At 52.9% G+C, this 23836-nt stretch overlaps 1 protein-coding gene across 2 annotated transcripts in view; it reads left to right on the top strand.

The window, feature by feature from the left end:
- The window catches only part of INPP5A (inositol polyphosphate-5-phosphatase A), a 168719-nt gene that overhangs the window by 21239 nt on the left and 123644 nt on the right, over positions 1-23836 (top strand). For both annotated transcript variants that reach the window (XM_019728303.2, XM_019728304.2), the window contains exon 2: positions 21803-21844. In XM_019728303.2, coding sequence (XP_019583862.1) covers positions 21803-21844 — 42 coding nt within the window. The remainder of the gene's footprint in view (positions 1-21802; positions 21845-23836) is intronic.

Genomic DNA, 23836 nt, shown 5'->3' with positions numbered 1-23836 from the left:
GCAGCTGCTGATTTCAGAGATGTGGAAAATTTGCGTGTGGAAATGGATAAAATATATTAAATGTCAAAAAGAAAAGAAACAGAAAAATACCAAAAGAATTAAAAGTCTTGGCATAGAGGAGACCTTTGTTAGTAGTACATGCACATACACACACACACACACACTCATGCTTACATACATACATACGCTCACGCATACACACACTTGCACACACACAGACCACAGTCATGATAGCAAAGCTCAGTAAATTCATTGCACAGGTGTTGACGTGTCTGTCATGTCCCAGCACCATGCCAGGCTCTGGGGAGACGACAGACAGTCTTTGCGTGTGTCCAGCCAGGGTCTAGGTGGAGCTCACGTCCATCCGGACGCTCTGTTGTGGGGAAGGCGTAAGATGTGTGGTCCAGCCGACTTTCCAGCTTCTTTGCGTCACTATGTGGTTATTTCAGAGGTATTGCTTAATTTTCCCCAAATGCAGAGCTTCCCGAGAAAAGACGCTGTGAGCTGTGCCCCGCTTTGGGAGTGTCCTTGTGCTAGCTTAGTGTTCAGTTACAGCGTCTGGAAACACGGGTTCTGCAGGACACACCTGTCCTGGAGCTCACATGGCCCCGGCTGTGTCAGGGCCGGTCACCGATCCACGTGCGTGTATCTCCCGAAACCCTTTCACAATACTGTAGTAGAGTTGTATATTTCCTAAGTCATTCCTAGCAGCTCCATGAAATCGCCAAAATTATTAAGGTATCTGTAATTTAAGCCTGAGTTTTTCATTTCAAGCAAATTACTAAGAATTTTTGTGCAAAATACTGAGCACTGAAATTTTATTGCCCTAAATGTGTAAACTTTCTGCACGTATTTGCAAAAAGTGAGGCGATAAAAACTGCAATGATACATTCTAATCCGTACTCTTTTTTGAAATTCTTGTAAATGTTGGACGTCTGAAAAGATCTGGTTAGTTTTAATCACAGTAGATGGTGCTAAATTCTGATACCGTGTTTCCCCGAAAATGAGACCTCGCCGGACCATCAGCTCTAATGAGTCTTTTGGAGAAAAAAATTAATATAAGACCCGGTCTTATTTTAAGATGAGACCAGGTCTGAACTATAGTATAATATAATATAATATAATATAATATAATATAATATAATATAATATAATATAATATAATATAATACAATGCAATATAATATAACATAATGTAATACAATACTGGGTCTTGTATTAATTTTTGCTCCAAAAGACGCATTAGAGCTGAGGGTCCAGCTGGGTCTCATTTTGGGGGAAACACGGTGCTTTCTGCACCTTTTCCTTTTGGATTGTCATCAGTCCTGTCTGGTTACAAACAATTCCGGTTTTGTTTAAAATGCTTTATTATATGCGGCTGACTCAGGAAGTCTTGTAAACCGTCCTCACTGAGGCCAGCACCTTTGCCTGAAAGCACCCCCACCCGCACCCCCCACTTGCACCTGGTGGCAGTAGGAGCGCCTGGGCCCAGGAGACAAGTCATGTGAGCCCTTGAGGACGGGCCGTCATTTCTGTTTATTGATGGACCTGGGGCTGCACAGGAAGGTGAATGGGGGCTTGGGCGGCTGGTTTTCCCTTTAATTTAAAGGCGTCTGTGAAATGTGCCCTCAGGTCTGGGCAGACGGGAGCCCTGGTCGATGGGCATGGGGGTGACTGGCAGGTGTGACTGCTGTCGGGGGGGCTCCAGTCCGGGAACCTCACAGAGGACCCCACAGTGACAGGTGTGGCATGGGACTGTGTCTGCAGGCCCACGGGGTGAAATGGCGTCAAGTGTAGGTGCAACAGGTGAAGTTCCTGTCCAGCACGTGCCTGGTGACAGCTGTGTTCTGGAGTTGTAACAGCCCCTTTGTCAGTTTTAATGTTACCTGAGGGCCACCACGTTGAGGAGTAAGACCTGGCAGAGCTGGGTCCAGGCCCATGGCCGCTGTCTGGGCTCCTTTGAATGGTGTGGACACATGTCCGTTCTTCCTTGGAGCCTGGCGCTGGCCCGGGCCCTGCCAGCCTGGCCCATCTGAAAACCCTGGAGCTGACAGGGGACTGGCCTGTCCCAGGTGGCCTTGAGGGTGCGACTGGCACTCGCCCCATTATCTCACTTGGGGGGGGGATGGTGGCAGAGGCACCTACAGAACCAGCAGGAAGGGCCCTGAATGGAGGTTGCCAGCAGCGTGTCGATCTGGCTCGAAACTGTAAAATTAGTAAGCAAAGCCGTCTAACCACATCCGCAGTCTATCTGGGAACCAGGGAGACGGGGAGAGGCCATCAAGGCCTACTTCCCAAAGCACAGCAAGCACCGCGTGAATTTGCCTCTAGGCTTCTCCCCGCGGAAATCTGTTTATTTGGAATTCTGTGTTTACACTGACGAGGAGCAGCCAGGGAGGAACTCAAGCAGCTGCCTCACGGGCGCCGCCCGCCCGCCCGCCCGTCCCGCTCATGCCCAGCGGCCTTGAGTTCCCTGCGGTCGCGCAGCCAGGGTCCTGGGGTGTAGGAGACCCCAAAATGTTGCCTGTCTTTCTTTCTCACACTTGCTGCCAGGGGCCCATCTGCCATGATTAGTGTGGCTGCTCTCTGCCTGGTTCCACGGTACGTTGGGGGACGATTTCTCTGGGGCTGCCCACTACTTACCGCTCTCCCTGCACCCCAGATGCCGTCTCGCTCTCGCTGTCTCCCAAGCTACTTCGTGTGCCCCTGCCCAGTGGCCTGGCTTCTGCCCATCTCTGCGGCCATGTTGGCAGATGCCGGGCTGTGTGCACAGCCATGAAGACCACGTCAGGGTCGTCCTGCAGGGCAGAGGCGGGACCCGTGTCCAGTGCCCTCCTCCTAAGGCTGGCACCTCTCTGCTGGTTGAATGTGCCTCCCCGGGGTCACAGTGGACAGTTCCAAGTCTGTGGGGTTTGGCTGTCTCTGCAAGGTAAAGCGTGAGTGAAAACGAGGTGATGGGTCAGTGCCAGACAGTGCCCTGGGTGCTAGGACCCAGTCCTGGATGGAAAGACGGCAGGAATCCTCGCCTCAGCCCCTTGCTATGGGCAGCTGCCCAGGGCCTCGGTGGCTGGAGAAGGTCCAGGCTGGGCCGTCCCCCCTGCCCCTCCATCCATCTCCCTCCCGGCACTCCACCTGCTTTGGGGGCCTAAATGGTACATGGTGCAGACACTTATCCTCTCACTCAGCTGGCTAGTGGTATGCGTGTTAGAATATTCTAGACTATCTTAGCACATGAGCCTGTCTGCATTACATTTGAGCATTATTTACCTGCTAAATGAAGCAGACGTCTGGATGGACAGGTGTGTGGCCTGGTCCTGCTGCAGCTCACACCTCCTGTGCCCAGAGGAGGTGGGCTGGCCGCCCTCCCACAGCGGGACTCCCGTTTCAGAACGGAGACCTCCGTGTGCTGCCTGGGTGGGCGCTGCTGGCGTCTGCTGTCTTCTGCCTGTTGCCCCGAAACTGGTCACGACTGGCCAAACTGATGTGAGCCCGCTGAAGAGCTGAGAGCTGCAGCTGGGAGAGCCGGTTCCAGCTGTGTGGACCCTGGGGGCTGGGGATGCTTGGGAAGGGCAGCGGGAGAATGGGGGGCTGTGGCCCAGGAGGGAGAGTGGGGGGGCTGTGGCCCAGGAGGGAGAGTGGGGGGGCTGTGGCCCAGGAGGGAGAGTGGGGGGGCTGTGGCCCAGGAGGGAGAGTGGGGGGCTGTGGCCCAGGAGGGCGAGTGGGGGTGAGGGGCATTGCAGGTGATACCAGGCGGGGCCGTTGCCCTTGCAGAGACTGAGGACAAAAGCAGCATCACAAGCCACTGCTGACTGTGGCCGGTCTCCAGGCGCTGCGCTCACAGGCCCAGACCGCTTTGTGGAGTTCTGTTGGTGAACTCCCATCACTCTGAAGCTTATTCTAATCTGCATCTGAGATAACATTTATGGGGAGACCTGGGGTCAGGGAGATGCCAGGAGGCCCCGCTTCCTGCCTGTGTGCTGCGTGGGGCAGACTTACCTGTGGCTGACACTCCTGGCTCGAGTCCAGGGATGGGTGTGACGTGGGAAGCGTGCTGAGCCCGTGCTCTCTGCAGGCACACGTTTCAGTAGGAAGAGAGTGCGTCTGACCAGGGGGCCCGGCTCCACCCCGTCCCAGCTCCTGACTGGACTGTGTGGGCGCCACACTGGCCCCAGCGCTCCTGCTTGGGGGTGTGTGGGGGGGACTACGGGGGGCGTGGGTGGTGGGGGTGACCTGTAACCCACAGTGGGAATGCTGTGCCGATTAGATCGCAGTAACCCTGGGGGCCATGTGGAGGCTGGGGTGTCCTGTGTGACCCAAGGGCAGACCAAGTGTGTGTAGCCCTTATGCGTTTTCCCGCGTGTGTGTGTCACGGCCACAGGAAGATTTGGGGACCATGGGCAGGGCCTGTGGTGAGCTTAGCACTGAGCCTCTCTGGGGAGCCTGAGCTAGTGACGGGGATGGTCAGAGGGGTGCCGGCCCTGCCCCTCCCTGCCCACACCACCTCCTGCTCCCAGCCCTGCAGGTCCGGCCTTGTCTGCCTTCTTCCTGGGCGCAGTGGGCGCTGTGTTGGGGGAGAGTCGGTGTCCTCGTCCCACAGGTGGATGTGCATTAGCTTCGTGTGCAGACAACTGTTGGCTCCCACCCTCTGAGCTCACACCAGCCCTGGGGTTTGCAGCTGACCACTTGCAGCGGGCAGCATGGAAAGCTGTTGGGGTGACCGGGTGGTCCTTGGCTCCAGCCATGGGTGGGTGGGGGCCAGAGGGATGGGGGTGTGAGGTGGGTACTTACTTGGGGAGCACTGGCCCTAGGGCGAGGGGCCCTGGGCACCTACACCCCCCAAGGTGAGGGTCCAGTGGCCAGTGCTTGCGGTGTGCCTGGACGGCCGGAAAGGGCGAGTTTGCTCCCCAGGGGATGCTCTGTCCCCCACTGCTCCCAGCCAGACCCTTGGGAGAAAATGTCCCCCACCCCCACCTGATCACAGCCGTCCTGGAGAATCAGCCTTGCCTGTAGCAGGGGCCCTCGCACGCGTCCCCAGCTCTCAGGGCCTGTCCTCTCCTGCAGCCTGCGGACCACCAGGCCTGGAGGGGGGAGTGACACTGAACCCTGCTCGGGATGCCGCTCAGTTATGATTACATGTGAGAAGGAAGGGGCTGCTGGGAGGACCTCTCACGTGCTTATTTGACGGAAGCCCTACTTATAACCTGAAGTTATTCTGGACCTGAGTTTTAAGATCTTTAAAAATCTCCTGAGACTCTGAATTATTTAGCGTGTCTGATTGTGAAGAAGGGACAGTTGGGCTTTCCTGCTTCACGACCTGTCTTTCTGTGGCTCCTGACTGTTGGTCGCCCTTGTGGGCCCCACAGCTGCGGAAAGACCCCCTCCCGGAAAGACCCCACAGCGTGGCGACGCTCTCCTGCTGCTGGGGTCTTGCCGGTTTGACTGTCACTGAAGAACCCGAGGAGAATCCCGTGGCGGCTTCAGTGGGTTCCGCGAGAAGAGGGACGGCACCGCCTGCCGTCTCCGGATTCCGTGCTATGTGCGGCCACAGGCAGGACCCAGAGACTGTCGACGTCAGCCCTTCCTGCTTTTATTTTTAAACTCTTCCCACACTTTATTAGAAGATTAAAGTTGAAAGAATTTTGTCGTTAACACTTGTGTATCAACTGTCTAGATTCTGTCACACGTGTCCTGTCCCTTACTTACCCGTCTGCCCACCCAGCGCCATCCTGGCTCTGTGTTTCCCAGTGACTCGCAGATGTCGGCTCACTTCCCTCGGAACTCTTCGGCAGGGCCAGCGTAGCTAGTTCAGTATGGCTGTCGTCTTTTCTTCAACGGAAAACTTGCATACTGTGAAATGTACACATTTAAGTGTGTATTTGCTGAGTTTTGACAAATGCTTATGTTTAACCCAAACCGTCATCAGAATACAGACAATGAGCACCACCCCAGAGGGAGCCCTGGCCCCACCAGCCCCCCCTTTGTCCTGGGGCGTTGGGTCAGTGGCTGCCACGTGGGCCGTCTGCTCTGCCGGCTTCAGTCTTGGCAGATGCTGTGAGGCTGGTCCATGCTGCCGCCTGCACCAGTCCGTTCCTTTCTGTTGCTGAGCTCCGAGGGCAGCGTTTCTGACTGTTCCGCGGTCATGGCTTGTCTCCCGGGCTCCTGTCACGTGTGGCTGCTGCGAGCAGACACTGAACGCTGCCGCACAAACCTTTCTTGTTTGACTTAGGCGGTTCCACCCGGGAGTGGGGTCGGTGTGTCACAGGTGGGCGTGTGTGTTGTCCCATCAGCGCTGGCGGGACTTTCGCGAGGTGCTCGCGCCATTGCCTCGCCTCGCAGCCAGCGGGCATGCTCCTCCTTCGTCCCCGCCTTCTCTGCTGACGGGTGGGCGTGGTGTCACTGGGGCCACCATGTGTCTCCCTAATGGCTGCCGATGTGCAGCATCTCTTTAGTGCTTCTGGGCCATTTGTGCAATTTCTGTTTTAGTTTTTGGTGTGTATCCCTAGCTTTTGCCTGTTTTTGTCCCATTACCTGTTTGTGAGCTGCGGGGTTTCTTTCTATGTCCTGCACAGCAGTCCTTTCAGACAGAGGTTTTCACCTGTGTTTTCTGCCTATTCATTTTCTTAGTGCTGGTTACAGTGACCGGAAGTTTTGAATTATGATTCTTTTATGATTATTGCTTCCGGTGCCCTGAGAAATCTCGGCGTACTGCTGACCACCTCATGAAGACATTCTCCCTCTCTGTTTCCCTTAGGAGCTTTACAGTTTCCCTGTGACATTCAGGTTTTTCGTTCACCTCCAGTTAATTGTTGTGTATGACACAAGGTTGTGGTGAGGTTTATTTTTTTCCATGTGGACATCAGCTAGTCCACCAGCATTTACGATTTTTGTTCCCCCAGTGGATTGCTTTGCACCTTTGTTGAAAACCAAAGTGTAAGCGTGTGCCTCTTTCCGGATTCTATTCCGTTCTGTTGGTCTCGTAGAATTTTATTCCAGGAACACTTGTCTTGATTACTGCAGTGCTGTAGAAATTGACATCAGTGTAAGTCCTCTAACTCTATTGTTCTTTTAAAGATTGCTTTGGATATTCTAGGAATATCCAAAATAATCCAAAATGGAAATACACGTTTCATTTCCACGTGTATTTTAGATCAATTTGTCAATTTCTACAAACGCCTGCTGAGATTACAGCTGTTGTCCCACTGAATCCACAGAGCAGTGTGTGGAGAGAATTGACCCTAACAATTCTGAGTTTTTTTCTTATGGAGACGACAGTCACTTTGTTTATTTAAGTCTTTAACTTCTCTCAGCAGTGTTGTGTAGTTTTCAGCACAGAGGTCTCCTATAGCTTTTGTTAAATGTATTCCTGTGTAATTTATGGGTTTGGGATGCTATTGTAAATGGTATTTTGAAACATTTCACTTTCCAGTTGTTTGCTGTTGTTACTTAGAAACACAAATGAGTTTCTGTGTGTTAACCTTGTATCCTGTGAGCTTGCAAAATTGTAGCTTTTTGGGGAGTCCCTAGGGCTATTATGTCAACAGCGGTATCTGCAAACAGCCAGCAGGCCACCTGTCTCTGCAAACTTGGTGCCTTCTTTCTTTCTCAGCCTTTCTGTGCTGGTCATGACCTCCTGCATCCCGGTGGAGAGTGTGGGCCTCTGTCCTGCTGTTTTAGGGGAAACTAGTTCAGTCCACCAGTAAGGATGGTGATAGCTGGACGTTGTTGTTTTGTTTGTTTTTCAGATGTCCTTTTATTAAATTGAGGAAGTTTCCTTTTATTTCTTAATTTGCTGTGAGTTTTTTTTAACCATGAAAACTGCTGAATGCTAATAAACATGTTTTCTGCATCTGTTGAAATAATCCTATAGGTTTTCTCCTTTAGTCTATAAATTTGGTGAATTAGATGGATTTTTCTAATGTTAAACCAAATTTAGCATTCCTGGGCTAAACCCTACTTGGTCATGTTATGCTTTTTTTCGTACATATCTCTGCATTTGGTATGTGTACATGCTCATAAGAGACATTGGTCTGTAACTTTCTTTCTTTGCCGTGTCTTCAGGGTTTTTGGTATTAGGGTTATGCTGGCTTCTTAAAACAAACCAGAAAGTAGTCTGTCCTCTGTGTTTTGAAAGAGCCACGGAAGATTGGTGGTGGTACTGCCTTAAATGATCTATGGAATTCCCTGGTGAAAACATCAGTGTCTTGTGGAAAGGTTTTCAATACTAACCCAATTTCTTTAATAGATAAAAGCTTTCTGTTTCATTGTGTGTCATTTTATGTTTTAAGGAATTTGTTCATTTTATCCGAGCGGACACATTTGTTGGCTCTGTTCATAGATTCTCCTGTGGCTTTTTAATGTCTGCGTGGAAGACCCTCGATCCCCGTGTCAGCCAGGTGAATCCCGTTTCTCTTGACCCTCCTACTCAGGGGTTGACCCATTTTACTGATCCGTGTGAGAGCGGCTTCAGTTTTCTGTATTGTCTCTGTCATCTGCCACCTGCACATTTCCTGGAGTGTCTCCCTCTGGCTGTCCCGTCAGTGTGGCAAGATGGACTCGCTCGGGCACCTGGCTCTGACCTGCCCAGGGCGAGTTCTCGCTGTCGCTTTAGACCCCCTCGGCGGCATCCGGTTCCCCTTCTCCAGACACCCACACTGCTTCCCCTAAAGTCTGTGCGCTGATGTAATGCTTTCCCTCCTGGAAACTCTCTCCTTCCATAGCTGGTTTTTACCCACCAAGGCCCACTTCTCTCTGTGGACACCTTTTCCAGCCTGTGGCAGAAAGACGTGGCCCTGTGGGTCCCGGCAGTGTCCCAGGTGACCACTTCATTCCACCGGAATCAAAGCTGGGAACTAGCCACATGTCCCTGAAACCCAACTTCTGCTGCCATCTGTGGACTGGTGATGCTGAGTAGTGTGGAAACCTGTCACTTATGGGGTTGAGCGTGTCATTTAAGGAAGGAGCATTCTGAGCCTGGCCTCACCGTGCTGGTGGCTGCGCCTGTGCTCTCCTCAGACGGTGGCTGCCATCGGAAGTTCCTGTCTCTCTTCCAGGCCTCCACATTCTCCCACTGCCTCTTACCCCTTTGGGTTCCGTCTCCAGCAGAAGTGGGTGCCCTCCATGACGGGAGGCGGCCCTGGGGCTCTCAGGACCCCTGCCAGCCTGCAGGTGGCCACCTCCTCGTGGGGGACATGGGCTGCGGTGGCAGCAGCTCTGTGGCGAGCTGCACACCTTCCCCCAGAAATCCCGCTGAGGCGCACCCAGCGGTGTGCCCTGACCTATAACTTGTCACGTGGGGCCTTGGAGGCTGCCCGACTGGCCGTCGCAGGGATGGCTTGCTGGAGGGGCAGGCAGGTGACAGTGACCACGCATTTGTTTCTGGGGCTGCGCTGGGGGCCGAGGGCCACGGGGGACAGCACTGTGGGCAATGTCAGGTCGGTTTTGTGCTCCCCCCTTGCTGAATGTCCCCAAATGTGTGACATGCACATGACCCACTTTTGAAAAGAAACCTGGTTGTAAGTTGGGCAGCGGCGCCCCTCGGCCTCGTCTCCCCAACGCTCAGCCCCTGCTCCGCATGTTACTGCTGGTGTGCAGCTGGTTTCTGAGGGCAGCTTGTGTCCTGGACGTGGTTTCATTTCAGCACCTGTGAGCTTGTGGGGACCATCTGCGCTGCCCCCCCACCCCGCTTGCTTGCTCGGGGGCCCTGGGTGGCCCTGGGCTGGCTCGTCGATGAGCACATCATCGCAGGTGCCCCCCCCCCCCCGGGCGCTCTGACTTTACTCTCTCTCAGTCTTCTTTGGTTATAGACCCATCTGAGAAAGAGAACAGAGAGAACCAGTGTGAAGACTACAGCACATGGCCTGTGATGACAAAGGATGGAGGATGGAAGGGGGGCAACTGAGGTGTGGGTTCCCTCGTGGCACAGAGGCAGCGGGACGAGGTGGGCCTGTGGGGGCGCACGGGGGTCAGACGGGTGGCAGGGGCCGTGTGAGGAGCCCCACCCGCCAGCGCTGCCCGGCCCTTGGCTGTGGGTCCTGCACAGCTTGTTTGCTCTTCCAGCCCAAAGGTATCATGTTGGAGGCAGGCGGTGGTGATGGAGGGCCTGGTGCTGGGGGAGCGAGCCCGGGGCAGAGCTGAGATCAAGGCGCGGAAGTGCCTCAGGTCCCAGCCGCTCTTCTGCCTCCTGCTCGGCTCCGCACAGCTGCTCAGAGCCAGCGGGACTGGTTTCTGTTGAGAATTGGGGCTCACGGTTTAGTCTCAGCCCAATGGCCACTGTCCACAAAGTGCCGGAAGTGGATGATGTCGTTTTTCATAGGCAGTTAGTTCACAGTTAAACTTGCTTTGCTTCTTGGAATTTGATCCTGTGTGATGACATGTTGTTATTTTAAATATATTATATTCTGGGGCACCCGTTAGGGGAAAACGTTTATTTTGTTAACAAACTCACCAAACCCTTCTTCCCAGCGGGTTCAGGTTCTGTAGGGACTTAAGTGGGCTTTTTCTTTTTCTTTAATGGAAAGGACGCCATTTCTGAGCCACCCTTCGGGGAAGACCTCTCGGGCTTTTCAGTTCATTTCCTTTCTCTCTTGCTGCGCCTGGAGTAGCTAAAGGAATGGTGTCGGAGGTGGACACGTGGGCCTCCGGCCGCCATGCCACTTGTCATTGGGCGGAAGGCCGACTGTCACTTCCTTCTAAGGGTGATTGCTAGCCTCAGTGGACTTCTGATCACACAGATGAGGCTTCCCTCCTGGGGAGCGGGACCGGTGTCCTGCAGGGACAATCAGGCCACTTGGGCAGGGTTTCCTGTGGAATTGCGCAGCGTTCCTCACGGACCCCAGAGGCCCCTGCAGGGCTAAGGAACCCAGGGCGTTTGCTTTAAATGACTCACGTTGGACCTGTTAAGCAAGTGCCTGAGGGAAATGAGTTTGTGCTTGTGCAGGGCCCGAGGTCACTGGTCTTTGAACGCAGGGACTCTCAGCACCAGGCAGCCTCTCGGGCTGGGGCGCTGCCTGCAGTCCACCCTCCAGACCCAAGGAGACCTCCTGACAGTGGTCATATGCTCCCACGACACAGCTCTGTGTGGTGGCCAGTGAGCAGCGGCTTCTTTCCCCCCCGGCAGGTCCCAGAGGCCAAGGGACCACACAAGGTCGGGGGTCAGAATGGGGTTCCTGGTCCCCCAATCCTGAGCCCCCGGGGAAACGTGTCCTTGGGCCTGTCAGCTGCAGAAGGTGATCCTGCTGGAGTGGCCCTGCCCCTGCCCAGCGCTGCCTCCTGAGCCCGCCGCCCCTGGGAGGGGCGCTCCCTTCTGCACTGCCCGGGCTTCCAGCACCTTCTTCCCCTGCAGTGTCTCGCAGTGAGCGGGGGCTTCCTTAGGAAGTTCCTTCAGAAACTTCAGTTTTAACTACACACCTGCAGTCAGTCGGGATGTGTCTGAGCACCTGCTGTGCTCCCTGCCTGCAAGGCTGAGACAGGCGGGCCTGGGAGGTTCTGCACAAACTGTTGTCTCCCGGCTGGGGGAGGACAGACCAGAGATGGGTGTAGGTTCTGGCCCTCTGGGCATGTGTGCTCATGTGTGTGCGTGTGTATGTGTGTGTGCGTGTGTGTGCGTGCGTGCGTGTGCGTGTGTGTGCGTGCACGTGTGTGCGTGTGTGCGTGGTGTTTGGGAGGTCCAGGGTGACACTGAGCCCCTCCCCCACGTCTGGCTGCTCACAGCCTCCACCCACTGGAAGGCCGAGTGGGCGTGGGTGCGCCGTGGGGGACGCGGGCACGTATGCCATCGAAGCAGTTTTCACGGAGACTCAGATTCCTGATAACACATCTCACGGATTCTGACACGTACATTTTTACCATATTTCATGGATTCTGAGACGTGCGTTTCTATCATATTTCATGGATTCTGGGATGAGAGTACATTCTTCACATTGTCAGTATCTCTGAATTGAGAAGAGGCCTCAATGTTCCAAACTCATGGGGCGGCTGTGACATAAGTGGTGTTGGAATCAGTGAGATGTGATTGTCATGGCTGTGAAGCCGGGCTGTTGTCGAGAGAACGTCCCAGGCGAGTTGTGTTCTCGTGTGGTCTGGGTCTCTCCTGGGAAGAGGGTGACCCTGTCCCTGCTGGGAGCCGGGCTGGAGGGGCAGTGCGTCCTGGGACCCGGTAGGAGCAGCTGGTGTCTGAGTCCCGCCCTGCTGCGATCGGAGCCAGATTCCTTCTGGAAAGGGTCCTGTCCGCGGCCCAGAGCAGGGTGGTGTGGGGTAAAGTGAGCAGCAGCGTGGGCACGCAGGGCCTGCGGGGGGGAGACGGTGCTGCTGGAGCTGGCGTGGGGACACAGCGGTGGAGAACTGGGGCGCCTGCAGCGTGCGGGGCCCGACCCTGAGGGGCTCTAGGAGGGACGGTCACTCAGATTGTTGACCAGTGTGGGCAGGATGTGCCACCAGGACCAGTGCCAGGCTGGCCAGGCTGTCACACCTGGGTGACCACTCGGGTTCGGTGGGGGCAGTTTCTGGAGCTTGGCGAGCAGAGTTCTCTGCCCAGGGCCGTGGCCACACCCTGGCCGCCCCGCCCTGCAGGTGGGGCTGGCCAATGTCCACGGCATAGGCCACCTCCCGGAGGCTGCGGAGCAGAGTGGGGTGGGGGGCCCTTAGAAAGCAAGCTGCAGACATTGTGGGGCTCACAGAGTCAGGCACCCCACAGGGGACGTTTTCCACCTGCACACGTGAGGTCCTCACTCAGGCCATTTGTCCCCGATACACAGATACCCGCGTAGAGTTTGTAGTCGCGTTGACCCGACCGCCTCCCATGGCCTTGATGGTGCATCCTTGTCCTGTTTTTCTAGCATGTGCTGACGGCCCACGTGTCCGTCTGGGGGGAGGTCTTCACTCTGTCAGTCTAACCGCCCCTCTGCCTGACCTTGACACTGTAGGCGTCTAGACCACTGGCCCTACTCTGCATCTTTCTTCCTGTTCATTTTGGGCAAAACACCCATGTGAGCGTGGATGTCCCTGGCCTCCCCTGGGGGCCTCTGCCCACTGTCACCTGGAGAGGAGGGCGCATGCGTCTCACCCTGGAAGGTCGTTCACACGTCTTTCCTGTGGGCCTTTTGCCCATTTTTCTATCACATATTTTGTTGTTTTACCTTGACTTTGAGGAGTTCATCAAATATTAGGAAGATTAACTCTATGTGTGATTTATGTTCCAAATATTTCCTATCAGTTTGACATTTGTCTTTTGATTTTGCTTATGGTTTTTTGCCATGCATAAGTTGTTTGTTTGTTTTTTAAATTGTAGCTGAGCGTATTATTGTTTTTAGAAATGGTGTTTGGATTTTGAGTCAGAGTTTGTTTTTCTGACATGAACTTTAGCATCAACTATCAAGCTTGGGCTGGGTAGGGTGGGTCACTTATTGGTGGCGGTGGTGGGACAGTGTCATTTATACACCAACCTGGAGCGAACTGATGGTTTTATGGTGCTGAGTCATCTTCCCTGAGAGCAGGAGCCTTTCCATTGATTCCTGTCTATTTTTGGTCTCTGCCAGCAATGGCTTAATGTCTTTCTCTTACAAAATTTCCACATTTTAAAGTTTATCCCTAACTTGTATCTTTTTTTTTTCTGCTGCTGTTACAAGTGGCATTTTCTCTCCTGACACATCTGACTGGTTGTTTGTATTAATAGTGGCTGATGGTTTTTGTATCTTGATTTTTCATTTTGCTACTTTTCGTAAATTCTTTTATTGTTTGTTTCAGTTTCATGGCTGAGTCTCTGGGTTTTCAGATGTCCTGTCATGTCATAGGTGGATACAGGTCTTTCACTACATCCTTTCCAGCCGTTACGCCTCTAATGTTTCCTCTTTTGGATTGAGTTCCCTAATACCCTCCATAGAAGTTGTGGTGTCCTGACCTTAGTGGGTCTAGCTCTGGGGTGATGAGTGAATGTGTGTATGGTGTTAATAGTTCTGATATTCAACGTTGCTGCTATTAAACAAGAAATATAATTTCACTCAAAAAGCTAAACTATAGAATTATGGCATAAACGGAAGGAACATTGAAGGATAAATATAAACCCAAATATATTTGAATAAAAAAAGCCCATAGAAGCAGTAAATTAAGGAAACGTTAAGAGTTATCTGTTTGAATACAGGAATAAATATCTGATACGGCTAGTTATTGGGGGGTGGGAGGGCCAGGTGCGGACCCCACAGCAGCTCTTAGGAATAAGGACTCTCCGTGTAACACACTGTTGTAGGACAGTGGGCTTACTATTTGGGCAAAAGGAGTTAGATCCTTACTGCAGATCTCACACCAAAATAAAACCAAGAATGTTTAAAGTGATCCTTATTTTATTATACACACCGTGCATATTCATGATACTAGGAGGTGTGTTAGTTTTCTATGCTGTGTAGCAAATCACTACAATCTTACTGGTTTAAAACAAGCACTCGCTTTTCGTCTCCTGCTTCTGTAGCTAGAACTTGGGCATAGCCTAGCTGAGCCCTGTGCTGGGTGGGGGGGAGAGCGGGGGGTCGCTCTGGGCTGCAGTCTCATCTGGGGACCGATGGGGAAGGATTTCCTCCCGAGCGCCCCCAGGTTGCTGGCAGAAGTCATCTTGGGGCCGTGAAATTCCCAGCAGTTTGTTCCTTCAGAGCTGGGGTGTGGGGGGGAGTCCTCTGCTTCCAGTCTCTGACCTTTAGATCCTCTTTTAAAAGGCTCACCTGATGTGTAATAAGCTCAGACCTACCCAGGATGTGCCCCTTTAGATAAATGTAAGTTGAACTAACTTGGAAAATTAATTACATGCACACAATCCTTTCACCTCTACCATATAATGTCACCTGATCATGGGAGTGACAGCTTATCTCACACGGGTCCCACCCACACGGGGGAGGGGATCCTGTGGCGGGAACACCCTGGCGGGGCTCTGCAGGTACTTAGAGATAGGCCTTCTGCGGGAAGTCCCTGCACTTCCTGGTTCATCAGACTTTTATCACAAATGACTGCTGACTTTTATTGTAGAACTTTTCAGGGAATTTTTTTAACTTTTATTTACTTCTCTATTGCTCTTCCTTCTTTATGTGAATCCAAAAAACATTTTTTTTTAAAAGATTTTATTGGGGAAGGGGAACAGGACCCCATTGGGGAACAGTGTGCACTTCAAGGACTTTTTCCAAGCCAAGTTGTCCTTTCAGTCTTAGTTGTGGAGGGCGCAGCTCAGCTCCAGGTCCAGTTGCCGTTGCTAGTTGCAGGGGGCACAGCCCACCATCCCTTGCGGGACTCCAGGAGTCGAACGGGCACCTTGTGGTTGAGAGCCCACTGGCCCATGTGGGAACCAAACCAGCAGCCTTCGGAGTTAGGAGCATGGAGCTCTAACCGCCTGAGCCACCGGGCCGGCCCCTGTAAATCCAAAATTTTGACCTATATAATTTTCCTTCTCCAGAAGAACTATTAAAAATGTTACTTTTAGGGCAGGTCTACTGGTGACGAATTCCTTGGTTTTGTTTGTCTGAGCGTCTTTATTTCTCCTTCACTTTTGAAAGATAATTTTACCAGATACTTAATTCTCGGTTGGAGGGTTTTTTCTTTTTTCTTTCACCACTTGAAACATTTGGCTCCGCTCTGTTCCTGTGCATCGTTTCTGTTGAGAGGTTTCCTCTGATCCCTGTGCCTGTTCCTCCTCCAGTAGGGGTTCTTCTTCCTTCCGTCAACATGTTCTTGTTGTCTTTGGTTTTTCTGCAATTGGAATATTATATGCCTATGAGTAGACTTTTGATGTCTACCCTGTTGGTGTTGTCTGAGTTTCCTGTGCTTGTTGTTTCGTGTTTGTCATTAATGCCGAAAATTGATCCGCTGTTAGAACTCCGGTTGTTTTCTGCTCTCGTCGGTCTTCTTTTGGAATTCCCATCACATGTGTGTTTCATCTTTTCAGATTGTCTCACAGTTCTTGTATGTTCTGTAATTTGTCAGTGTTTTTCTCCTCGCTTTTCAGTTTTGTAAGTTTCTATTGACGTCCCTTCAAGTTCACTAATTGTTCTCTTTGGCTGTGCCCAGGCCATTAATGAACCTGTCAGAGGCATTCGTCGTTTTGTTGTATCTTTTTATTTCTGTGATTTCCCTTGATTCCATTTTAGCATTTCTGTCTCTCTGCTTATATTGCTCATCTATTCTTGCATGCTGTCCTCTTTTTCCATTAGAGCTGCGTATTAATCACAGTTGTTTTAAATTCCCTTCCTGTGTCGTAACTGGGTCTGATTCTGATGCATCTGTTACATCATTGGACTGTTTTCCCCCCTTACGTTTTAGGATGCCTTGTAATTTTTTTGTAGAAAGCTGGATGTGTGTTGGGCGACAGGGACTGAGGTGGCCAGGCCTTTGTGTGAGGTTGTGTGTTCATCTGTGAGGGGCTGTTCCCTGTTTGCTGTTGGTGTGGTGTCGGGCTTCCACGTTCCTCATTTTTGTCTTTGGGGTTCCCCAAGAACTCCACAGTGGTAATCCGTGTCTTGCCCCTCTTTTGGCTGGAATCCATCGTCAGACACTGCAGTCCTGTCGGTGTGGTGTGAGGGGTGGGGAGAGGGAGCTTCTGTGACCTTATGGGCACATCTCAGCCTGGGGGTGCGCCTGCGTCTGGGGCTGTGACCACCCCCCCATCCCTCAGGTGAGCAAGGAAGGTCAGTTGGGGGGATGCCCTTTCCACAGGGGGGCTAAGGCCCTGGGGGAGTCTCCTCCCCTGCACAGTAGGTGTTTGTTATGGAGAAGGCTCTGGGTGATGTCGCAGTGGCCACCCGCACCCCCCCACCCGCCACAGCCAGCTGGGGAGCTTTCTCTGATCTTTGTGGTGAGTACCTGGAGGGTAAAACCTACAAAGATGTGGGGCCTTCCTTAAAATCGTGGTCCCGTGGAGTTTCTTACTGTCACACTCTGCACCCAGCTTTCAGCAGCTCATCAAAGTGACCGTTTACATCGTCTTCCTAGGCTGTGGTCCCAGCAGCCTCGTGGCCGGGCAAGCAGGCCTTGGCTAGGACTCCACTCACTTGTCTCTCCAGGTTCTGCTGCTGGTTTGCCAGCCACGTCAGCTCTCTGACGGGTCCGAGAAGAGTCACTGTAAGGGTGGGAGTGAGCACTGGCAGGCTCCTGCGCATGAGCTGCAGCTGGAGTCCAGTGCACTGGAAGGACGGTCGTTTGGTTCTTGTCAGCGTGGTCAGTGACCAGTGGCTTTCCGGCCATCGAGCCGCCCGTGCGGCTGTGGAGCCGCCGTCCGGTTATGGTGTGTGCGTTTTCAATGTGCCGCTGCCTCCTATCGTTTGGGTATTTGCAGGACAACCACAGCGGCATTGGTTTGAAGTCTCTCCGTTTCCATGTATATTGTCTCGACCATGTTAATGTATCAACATTGTATTTGTTACCTAAACGGGACTTTGAAGTTTTCCTTTTTTCTATAATCTGGAGCTGTGCTGTGTAGTAATGTAGCCACACACTACATGTGGTTGTGTAAACTTAAACTCGAATTAAATAAAACAGAAAATTCGATTATTTAGTCACACTGGCCACATTTCAAGCACAAACTCGGCTATTGCACATGTAGAAAATTTCTGTCATCGCAGAAAGTTCTATTGGACACTGCTGAGCTACAGTCAGAGAAACGTCCTGCGTTGCTGGCCGTGTTCTGTCATCCAGACTGTCCAGTCAAGTGGCCACAGGTGGCCTCTGAGCCGGTGTGTTGTGTGGTGTGTATGTGTGTGTCTGAATTGTCGGCCTTTTCCTGGCTCATTCACAGCAGCTTTTTATGCAAATGAGCCCAACAGCTTTCCTGTGAGCTGCAAATAGTTTTCCGTTTGTCACTGCCTTTTATTGTGGCTTATAGTGACTAGGGGTTCCCTAAAATGCTGCTCAAGTGTTCTGAGAGCTTTCATTGTTTTTCTTTTCCTCAAGCTTAGATCAAGAGTTCACAATACGAAAGTAATGATGGGAATTATAAGCATATTAAAAATGAAGAAAAGAAAAAGGCCTGGTGTTTGTCTCGCTCTCCTGTCCTGCCCTGTGAGCTGCCGAGAAGGCTCAAAGCAGTGCACGGCTCCCGTCCCGCGTCTGTGCCGGGCTGAGTCTCCATGCCCGGCAGCCTTACGGCCCTCGCGGGCCGGCGCTGTGGGCCCCGGTGAGGAAGCGGAGGGCTGGGGCGGCCATTTCCGCACGGTCCCCTCTGGTCCCCTCTGCAGACCTCGTGCTGGTCTGGCCCTTGCCATTGGGGGCTTGTGTGTGGGCGTGACTTTTGTGTCCCGTCCCTCTCTCGTAAGGTGTAAACTGCTTCCATGCTAGTATGCGCTTCTCATGCATCGTTTGAATGGTAAAATCAGTACCATTTTAACCATCTGTAAATGCACAATTCAGTGGCATTGCATGTAGGCACAGTGTCGTGTGGCCGTCACCACCATCTGCACCCAGAGCTTTCTTACTGTGTCGTGAATTCATTTTTGCTGCCTCCCTGTTGTTTCCTGTGTGGACATGCTGTGTAACCTCCTTCATGGGTGAGCCTCCTGTAACTCTTCTGGAGCGTTCTAACTGTAATTCTCTTGTAAATGGTGTTATTACAAACCTCTGTGTGGAGCAGTTTTGCTGTTTAGAATTACTGTTTTTAGGATTGACTTCCAGAAAAAGAACTGCACATTTTGAAGGGGCATTTTTAATGCCACAGTCATGTTTTGACAGTTTCTGTATATCCTGAAAGATAGCGAGAGCAGATTTAGGGGGTGTAAGAGGCAGGTAAGGTACGCGCTTTCCGTGATGCCGGTGGCCCGACATGCAAAGCCCAGCACGGCCCAAGCTTTGGGCTGAACTGAGCTTTGCTCTGAGATCTAGCTTGTGTTTTTCTTTTAGTCTTACTTCAGTGGCTTTACAAATAACTCTGTATTAACCAAACATGGCTGTCGCACCGGGGAGGTGGCCCCCGCGTGGCCTAGGGCCTGGCCCAGAGCCCTCCTTGGGTCTCAGCCTCCACGTCGTCATGTCGGTCACCCAGAGTGGACCAGCCTGGGCGGGGCCCTCAGCGAAAGGGTGTTGTGGGAGGGCAGGTCTAATTTTATAAAAACTTCTGGGAATTGTGCATTTCTAAACCTCATTTTGGGTTTTGGCCTTGGCAGAAGAGCGTGCCTAAGAGTGTGGTGTGCGTGCATGTGACTGAATATGGGTGTGTATGACTGAGTATGTGTATACGCACATGTGTGTGAGCGTGTGCGTGTACACATGTGTGCATGTGTCTCTGTGTGTACATGTGCGTGTGTGTGCGCATGTATACATGCTTGTGTCTCATGTTTAAGGGTCTGTCTTCTAGAACTTCTCAGCTATATAGGTGACAAAGCTTTTGAGTGCTTCTAACTGTTTCTGTTGCTGCCTTCCCTTTTCTCACAGCATGTTCTTGTGTGGTTCTGGGGTGTGGGCTCATGCAGAACAGGGCCTGGGGTCAGCCACCCGCTCGTCTGCAGAGGGGGGCTTTGGGAGCCCTGATCCCCTCACGGAGGACGGTACTTTGTTGTTAAACTCCTTCTATTCGGTGGGATAAGAGTTGAGGCAAATGTTAGACTATCAAGCTGCAAATTCAATTGTGATTTTCAAGCAATTGTTTCTCCATACACCTTCTGGAAAGCATTAGGTAAGTTAAGCAAGAGAGTTATATTTTATATGCAGAGTTTTAAAAGATTATATCCACATCTGCAGTTACACTGGCAGCGTCGACCACATTCTTCTTGCCAGGGTTTTGTCCCTTTGCCACATGTGTGGGGTTGTGGCTCTTACAGTGATGCTGGGCCGTGCTGTGCAGGGTTTTCTCCCATCGGGTTGGCCTGTGGGACTGCCCCTTCTTATCACTGGGCTTGGAACTTTCATTTTTTTCATGTTTTAATAAAATGAGAGTACAGGACAGTGATGTCCATGGAACAAGTCTGTGGCCCGGAGGCTGTCCCTGGGGTTCCCAGTGTCCCTGGCTCAGGGGCTGAGATCAGCAGTGGCGGGGGCGGGGGCGGGACGTGCACAGCTCAGGGCTTTGTGGTGTCTTCACCGGCTTGTGTAACCTTAGCACAGTCAATTCTGGGACATTTTCATCACCTCACACGGGGCCCTGTGCTCGTAAGCGGACACTCCCACCCTCAAAGTGATCAGGCAAAGCCTGATTCCTGCCCCGATGGACTCGCTTGTTCTGAATGCCCCTGAAACTGAGCCATGCGTTTCATGCCCTTCTGTGTCTGTCACTCCGCAAGTCTCTGAGGCTTGTCTGTTGTAGCGAATGCCAGCACGTCGCTCCTGTGGATGGCTGAGTGACATCTGTGCTGTGGACAGGCCACATTTTGTGCCCACCCATCTGGACCTGGTGTTGGGGCTGTTCTGCTGTTGGGCACGTTGTGAACTGCTGTAAACACCGTGTCGTGTTCTTGTGTGGACACAGGTGTTCGTTCTCTGGGGCACACACCTGGGAGGGGCACTGCTGGGTCAAACCCCATGTTTGACATTTAAGGACCTGCCAGACCGCCCGCAGCAGCCACACCGCCAGCGTGTCGGCCTGCGCTGGCATTCCGGGGTCCCTCTGTGATGTCAGCTGTGGCGGCGGCTGCACTGGTGCCTCTGTGGTGTGGACCTGCCTTTCCCTCATGGCCGATGTGCTCAGCATCTTGCCACGTGCTTGTTGGTCATTCTGCTCAGCCCTCAGTCCACTTCTAACTGGCTGTCATCTTTCTGTGGCCCGCTGTTCTCTGCTCACCTGTGACGGAGACAATGGGAGGTGGCAGTGCCGTGCCCTCCTCATGTGCGGCAAGGGGGCTCAGGGGCTGCTGAGTGGGGGCTGCACCGAGCCCACCTCCGCCCCAGCTGGACCCCACCACCATCTTTCCCGGGTGGGTCTCCCTTGGCCCTCCCTTCTATGGTCTGGAAGCTCCTGTTCCACAGCTGTTTTTTTCCTTCCTTTATTAATTTACGGTCTGTTTTCTAAAGGTCAATCTTCCTGCTTTTCAGGACACTTAGAAACATTGGCAGAAGGTGCTGCCTGTGTGACTGGGCTTGTGACACAGTTGCATCTAGGCTGTGGGTGACAGTTTGGGGTTGCTCCAGCCCACAGCCTCGGGGGCTCTGCTGGGCCAGTGGCCTGAGGGCCAGGTGGGGCCTTACCCAGGGGTGGGGGGCTGGGTGTTGTTTTGAATTGTGGCAAAATACACCTAATGGAGTCGTCACCTTCAGTGTGTAGAGTGTACGGCTCAGTGGTGTTGAGCACATTTGCTCTGCTGGGCAATAGGTTTCTGGAACTTTCCCATCGCACATTTGAAACTGCAGCCACGAGCCTCTCAGGCTCACCGGGAAGGGGCCTCTGCCTGACTGTCCTCACGTCCACCCCCAGGCTGTGGAGTTCCACGTCGGGTTCTGTCGGGCCACGTGCTTCCCTCGCTGGCAAGCCCAGTGGTCCAGGATCCCCCAGCAGGGACGCCTAGGGAAAGTCTCGTTTCTCAGAGACTCGAGCATTCTGTGCTGGCTGGTCCCTGGACCATGCAGAGGCTGGAGCTTGGTACTTGGTGCCGCATGTCTCCCCGGCTTCTGGAAACCTGCCAGCTGTGGGCAGCCCCTCTGTGCCCACCAGGGGACGGGGTCAGGGCTGCAGGTCCCGTGTAGACGCCGGGCTCTGCGGGGCCTGCCCTTTGTCAGGCGAGGTTTGTCTCTGGGAAAACCTGCAGATGGGGTGTCCCCTGGTCACCGCAGTGAGGCCAGCAAACAGGTCTTCATACAGTAGCTTCTGCTCATGGCTCTGTCAATGGTCTCACTGTCTTTTCTTTTTAATTTACAGCCAGAAAACCTACAGAAGAACTGGCTTCGGGAATTTTATCAGGTAAGAAATACTTGTGACAGCGTGTTCCTTCCGAGGAACTGCTTATGCAAGAAGCATCTTACTTTCGTGGAAATCACACTTGTCTGCATAGCCTGCCGGCTTCTGCTGGCCCAGCACCCATGGTCACAGGCGTCACAGTTCCTCCTCAGGGCCCCTTTCACACCCCCTCCTTCTGGCCAGGATTCAGGGGACCGGGCAGCGGTCTCCACATTATCGGAGGGGGGAGGCCGCTGAAAGCTTGTGGGGACATTAGGCTGTAGCTTGAAGGTGGCGACACGGAGGGGCAGACAGTGTGGGTGATCGGGGAGGACGAAGGGCCAAGTGTCGGCCCGTTTGCTGCACGGGTGCTGACTGAGGCCTTATCTGTGGCTGCTCTGGATGGAGGCTGGGGAACAGCTGTGAAAAGGTGGACAGAAGGCTCTGCTCCCGGAGCTCAGCTCTGCGGGGTGACAGGTGAGTGGCACAGCCAAGGACGGCTCAGGTGCCCTGTTTCCCCGAAAATAAGACCCAGCCGGACCATCAGCTCTAATGAGTCTTTTGGAGCAAAAATTAATATAAGACTTGGTATTATATTATACCTGGTATTATATTATATTATATCTGGTATTATATTATATTATATTGTATTATATTATATCTGGTATTATATTATATTATATTGTATTATATTATACCTGGTATTATATTATATCTGGTATAATATTATATTATATTGTATTATATCTGGTATTATATTATATTATATTACCTAAGACCTGGTCTTATATTAAGTTTTGTTCCAAAAGATGCATTAGAGTTGATGGTCCAGCTCGGTCTTATTTTTGGGGAAACATGGTATTTCCGTGACAGGATAGACGAGCAGGGCAACCTCGTGGGTCCTCGGTGGAATGTGGGCATAACTGTGCGTGCTGGGCCCTGGCAGGATGTTGGAGAGGCCTCTCTGAAGAGAGGTCACTCACACTCTGAGCGTCCAGCTGGGACTGGACGGCCAGGAGTTGAGTGTGACTGCAGCCTAGAGGGCCGACGCACAGGCGCTGATAGGGACCAGGGCTGGTTAGGGTTCTGCAGTCACCACTGGGCATTGAGGGGCGGCCAGGGCAGAGCCATCCACATCCCACGAGATGCTCAGGGCCCAGGGACAGGGTGGTGGCAGGTCTTGCTCCCTTTCTGGAGGTGACAGCAGGGACTCAGAGGGAAGAGACTCGGGAGAGGCCCTCTCATCCCTCACTGTCCAGCAAGGTGTGTCCCCCTGTGGGATTTCCTGTCTGACCTGTATTGTCTGCCAGGCATCATGTTTGGTTCTTTGTGGGGATGGAAGGCAGATTCCCGAGAAGCAGCCGAGGCCCAGGAGGAAGGGGCCTCAGGAAAGTTCTGGAAGGGCTGATGAGAGCCTGCCTGAGGGACGGTCTCTGGTAGGGAGTAGGTCTTGTTTGCCCGTCAGCTGGCATGTTTCTGAACCCTTCCTTCCCAGTCCAGGTAGAAGTGGGACATCGGGGGCCCCTGGCTGAAGCCTGGGCCTGGCAGAGCTGCTGCCAGTGTCAGTCTCCTTGGGAAGCCAACCTTCTGGGGGAAGAGCAAGGTCCCCTTGGTGGTCAGGTGCTCACCTCGGGACCGCATGGCTCCCAGGCCTCCCTGTGCCCGGGGCTCCTTGGGCCTGGAGTAGTTTGGGTGAGAACAGCTGCCTTGTTACGCGCAGCTTTCGTTCCTTTGTTTGTATGACTTTCACAGGTGGGCCTGAGAGGTACGTGTGCAGCAATCTGAGATTGTTGGGGTGCCCCCAGGAGGGGCGAGCAGCAGCGGGCCTGGCTCCAGGCTGGGGTGTTCTGGCGGTGAGGGCCCGAGCAGATGTGGGGCCACCCTCAGGGAGGGGCCTGAGGGCAGCCGTGGGGCGTCGTGACCGTGCCACTCTGCCACTGTGCTCTGTGGGGTCGTCACAATCTGACCGTGCATCCTGCCCCTGCTGCTGATGTATTTGTTTAACTCTCTCACACG

The sequence above is a fragment of the Rhinolophus sinicus genome, linkage group LG07 (genome assembly GCF_036562045.2).
Source record: "Rhinolophus sinicus isolate RSC01 linkage group LG07, ASM3656204v1, whole genome shotgun sequence".
Classification (NCBI taxonomy): domain Eukaryota; kingdom Metazoa; phylum Chordata; class Mammalia; order Chiroptera; family Rhinolophidae; genus Rhinolophus; species Rhinolophus sinicus.
The sequence above is the reverse complement of the archived record's forward strand: the minus strand, read 5'-3'. Positions and strand labels throughout refer to the sequence as shown.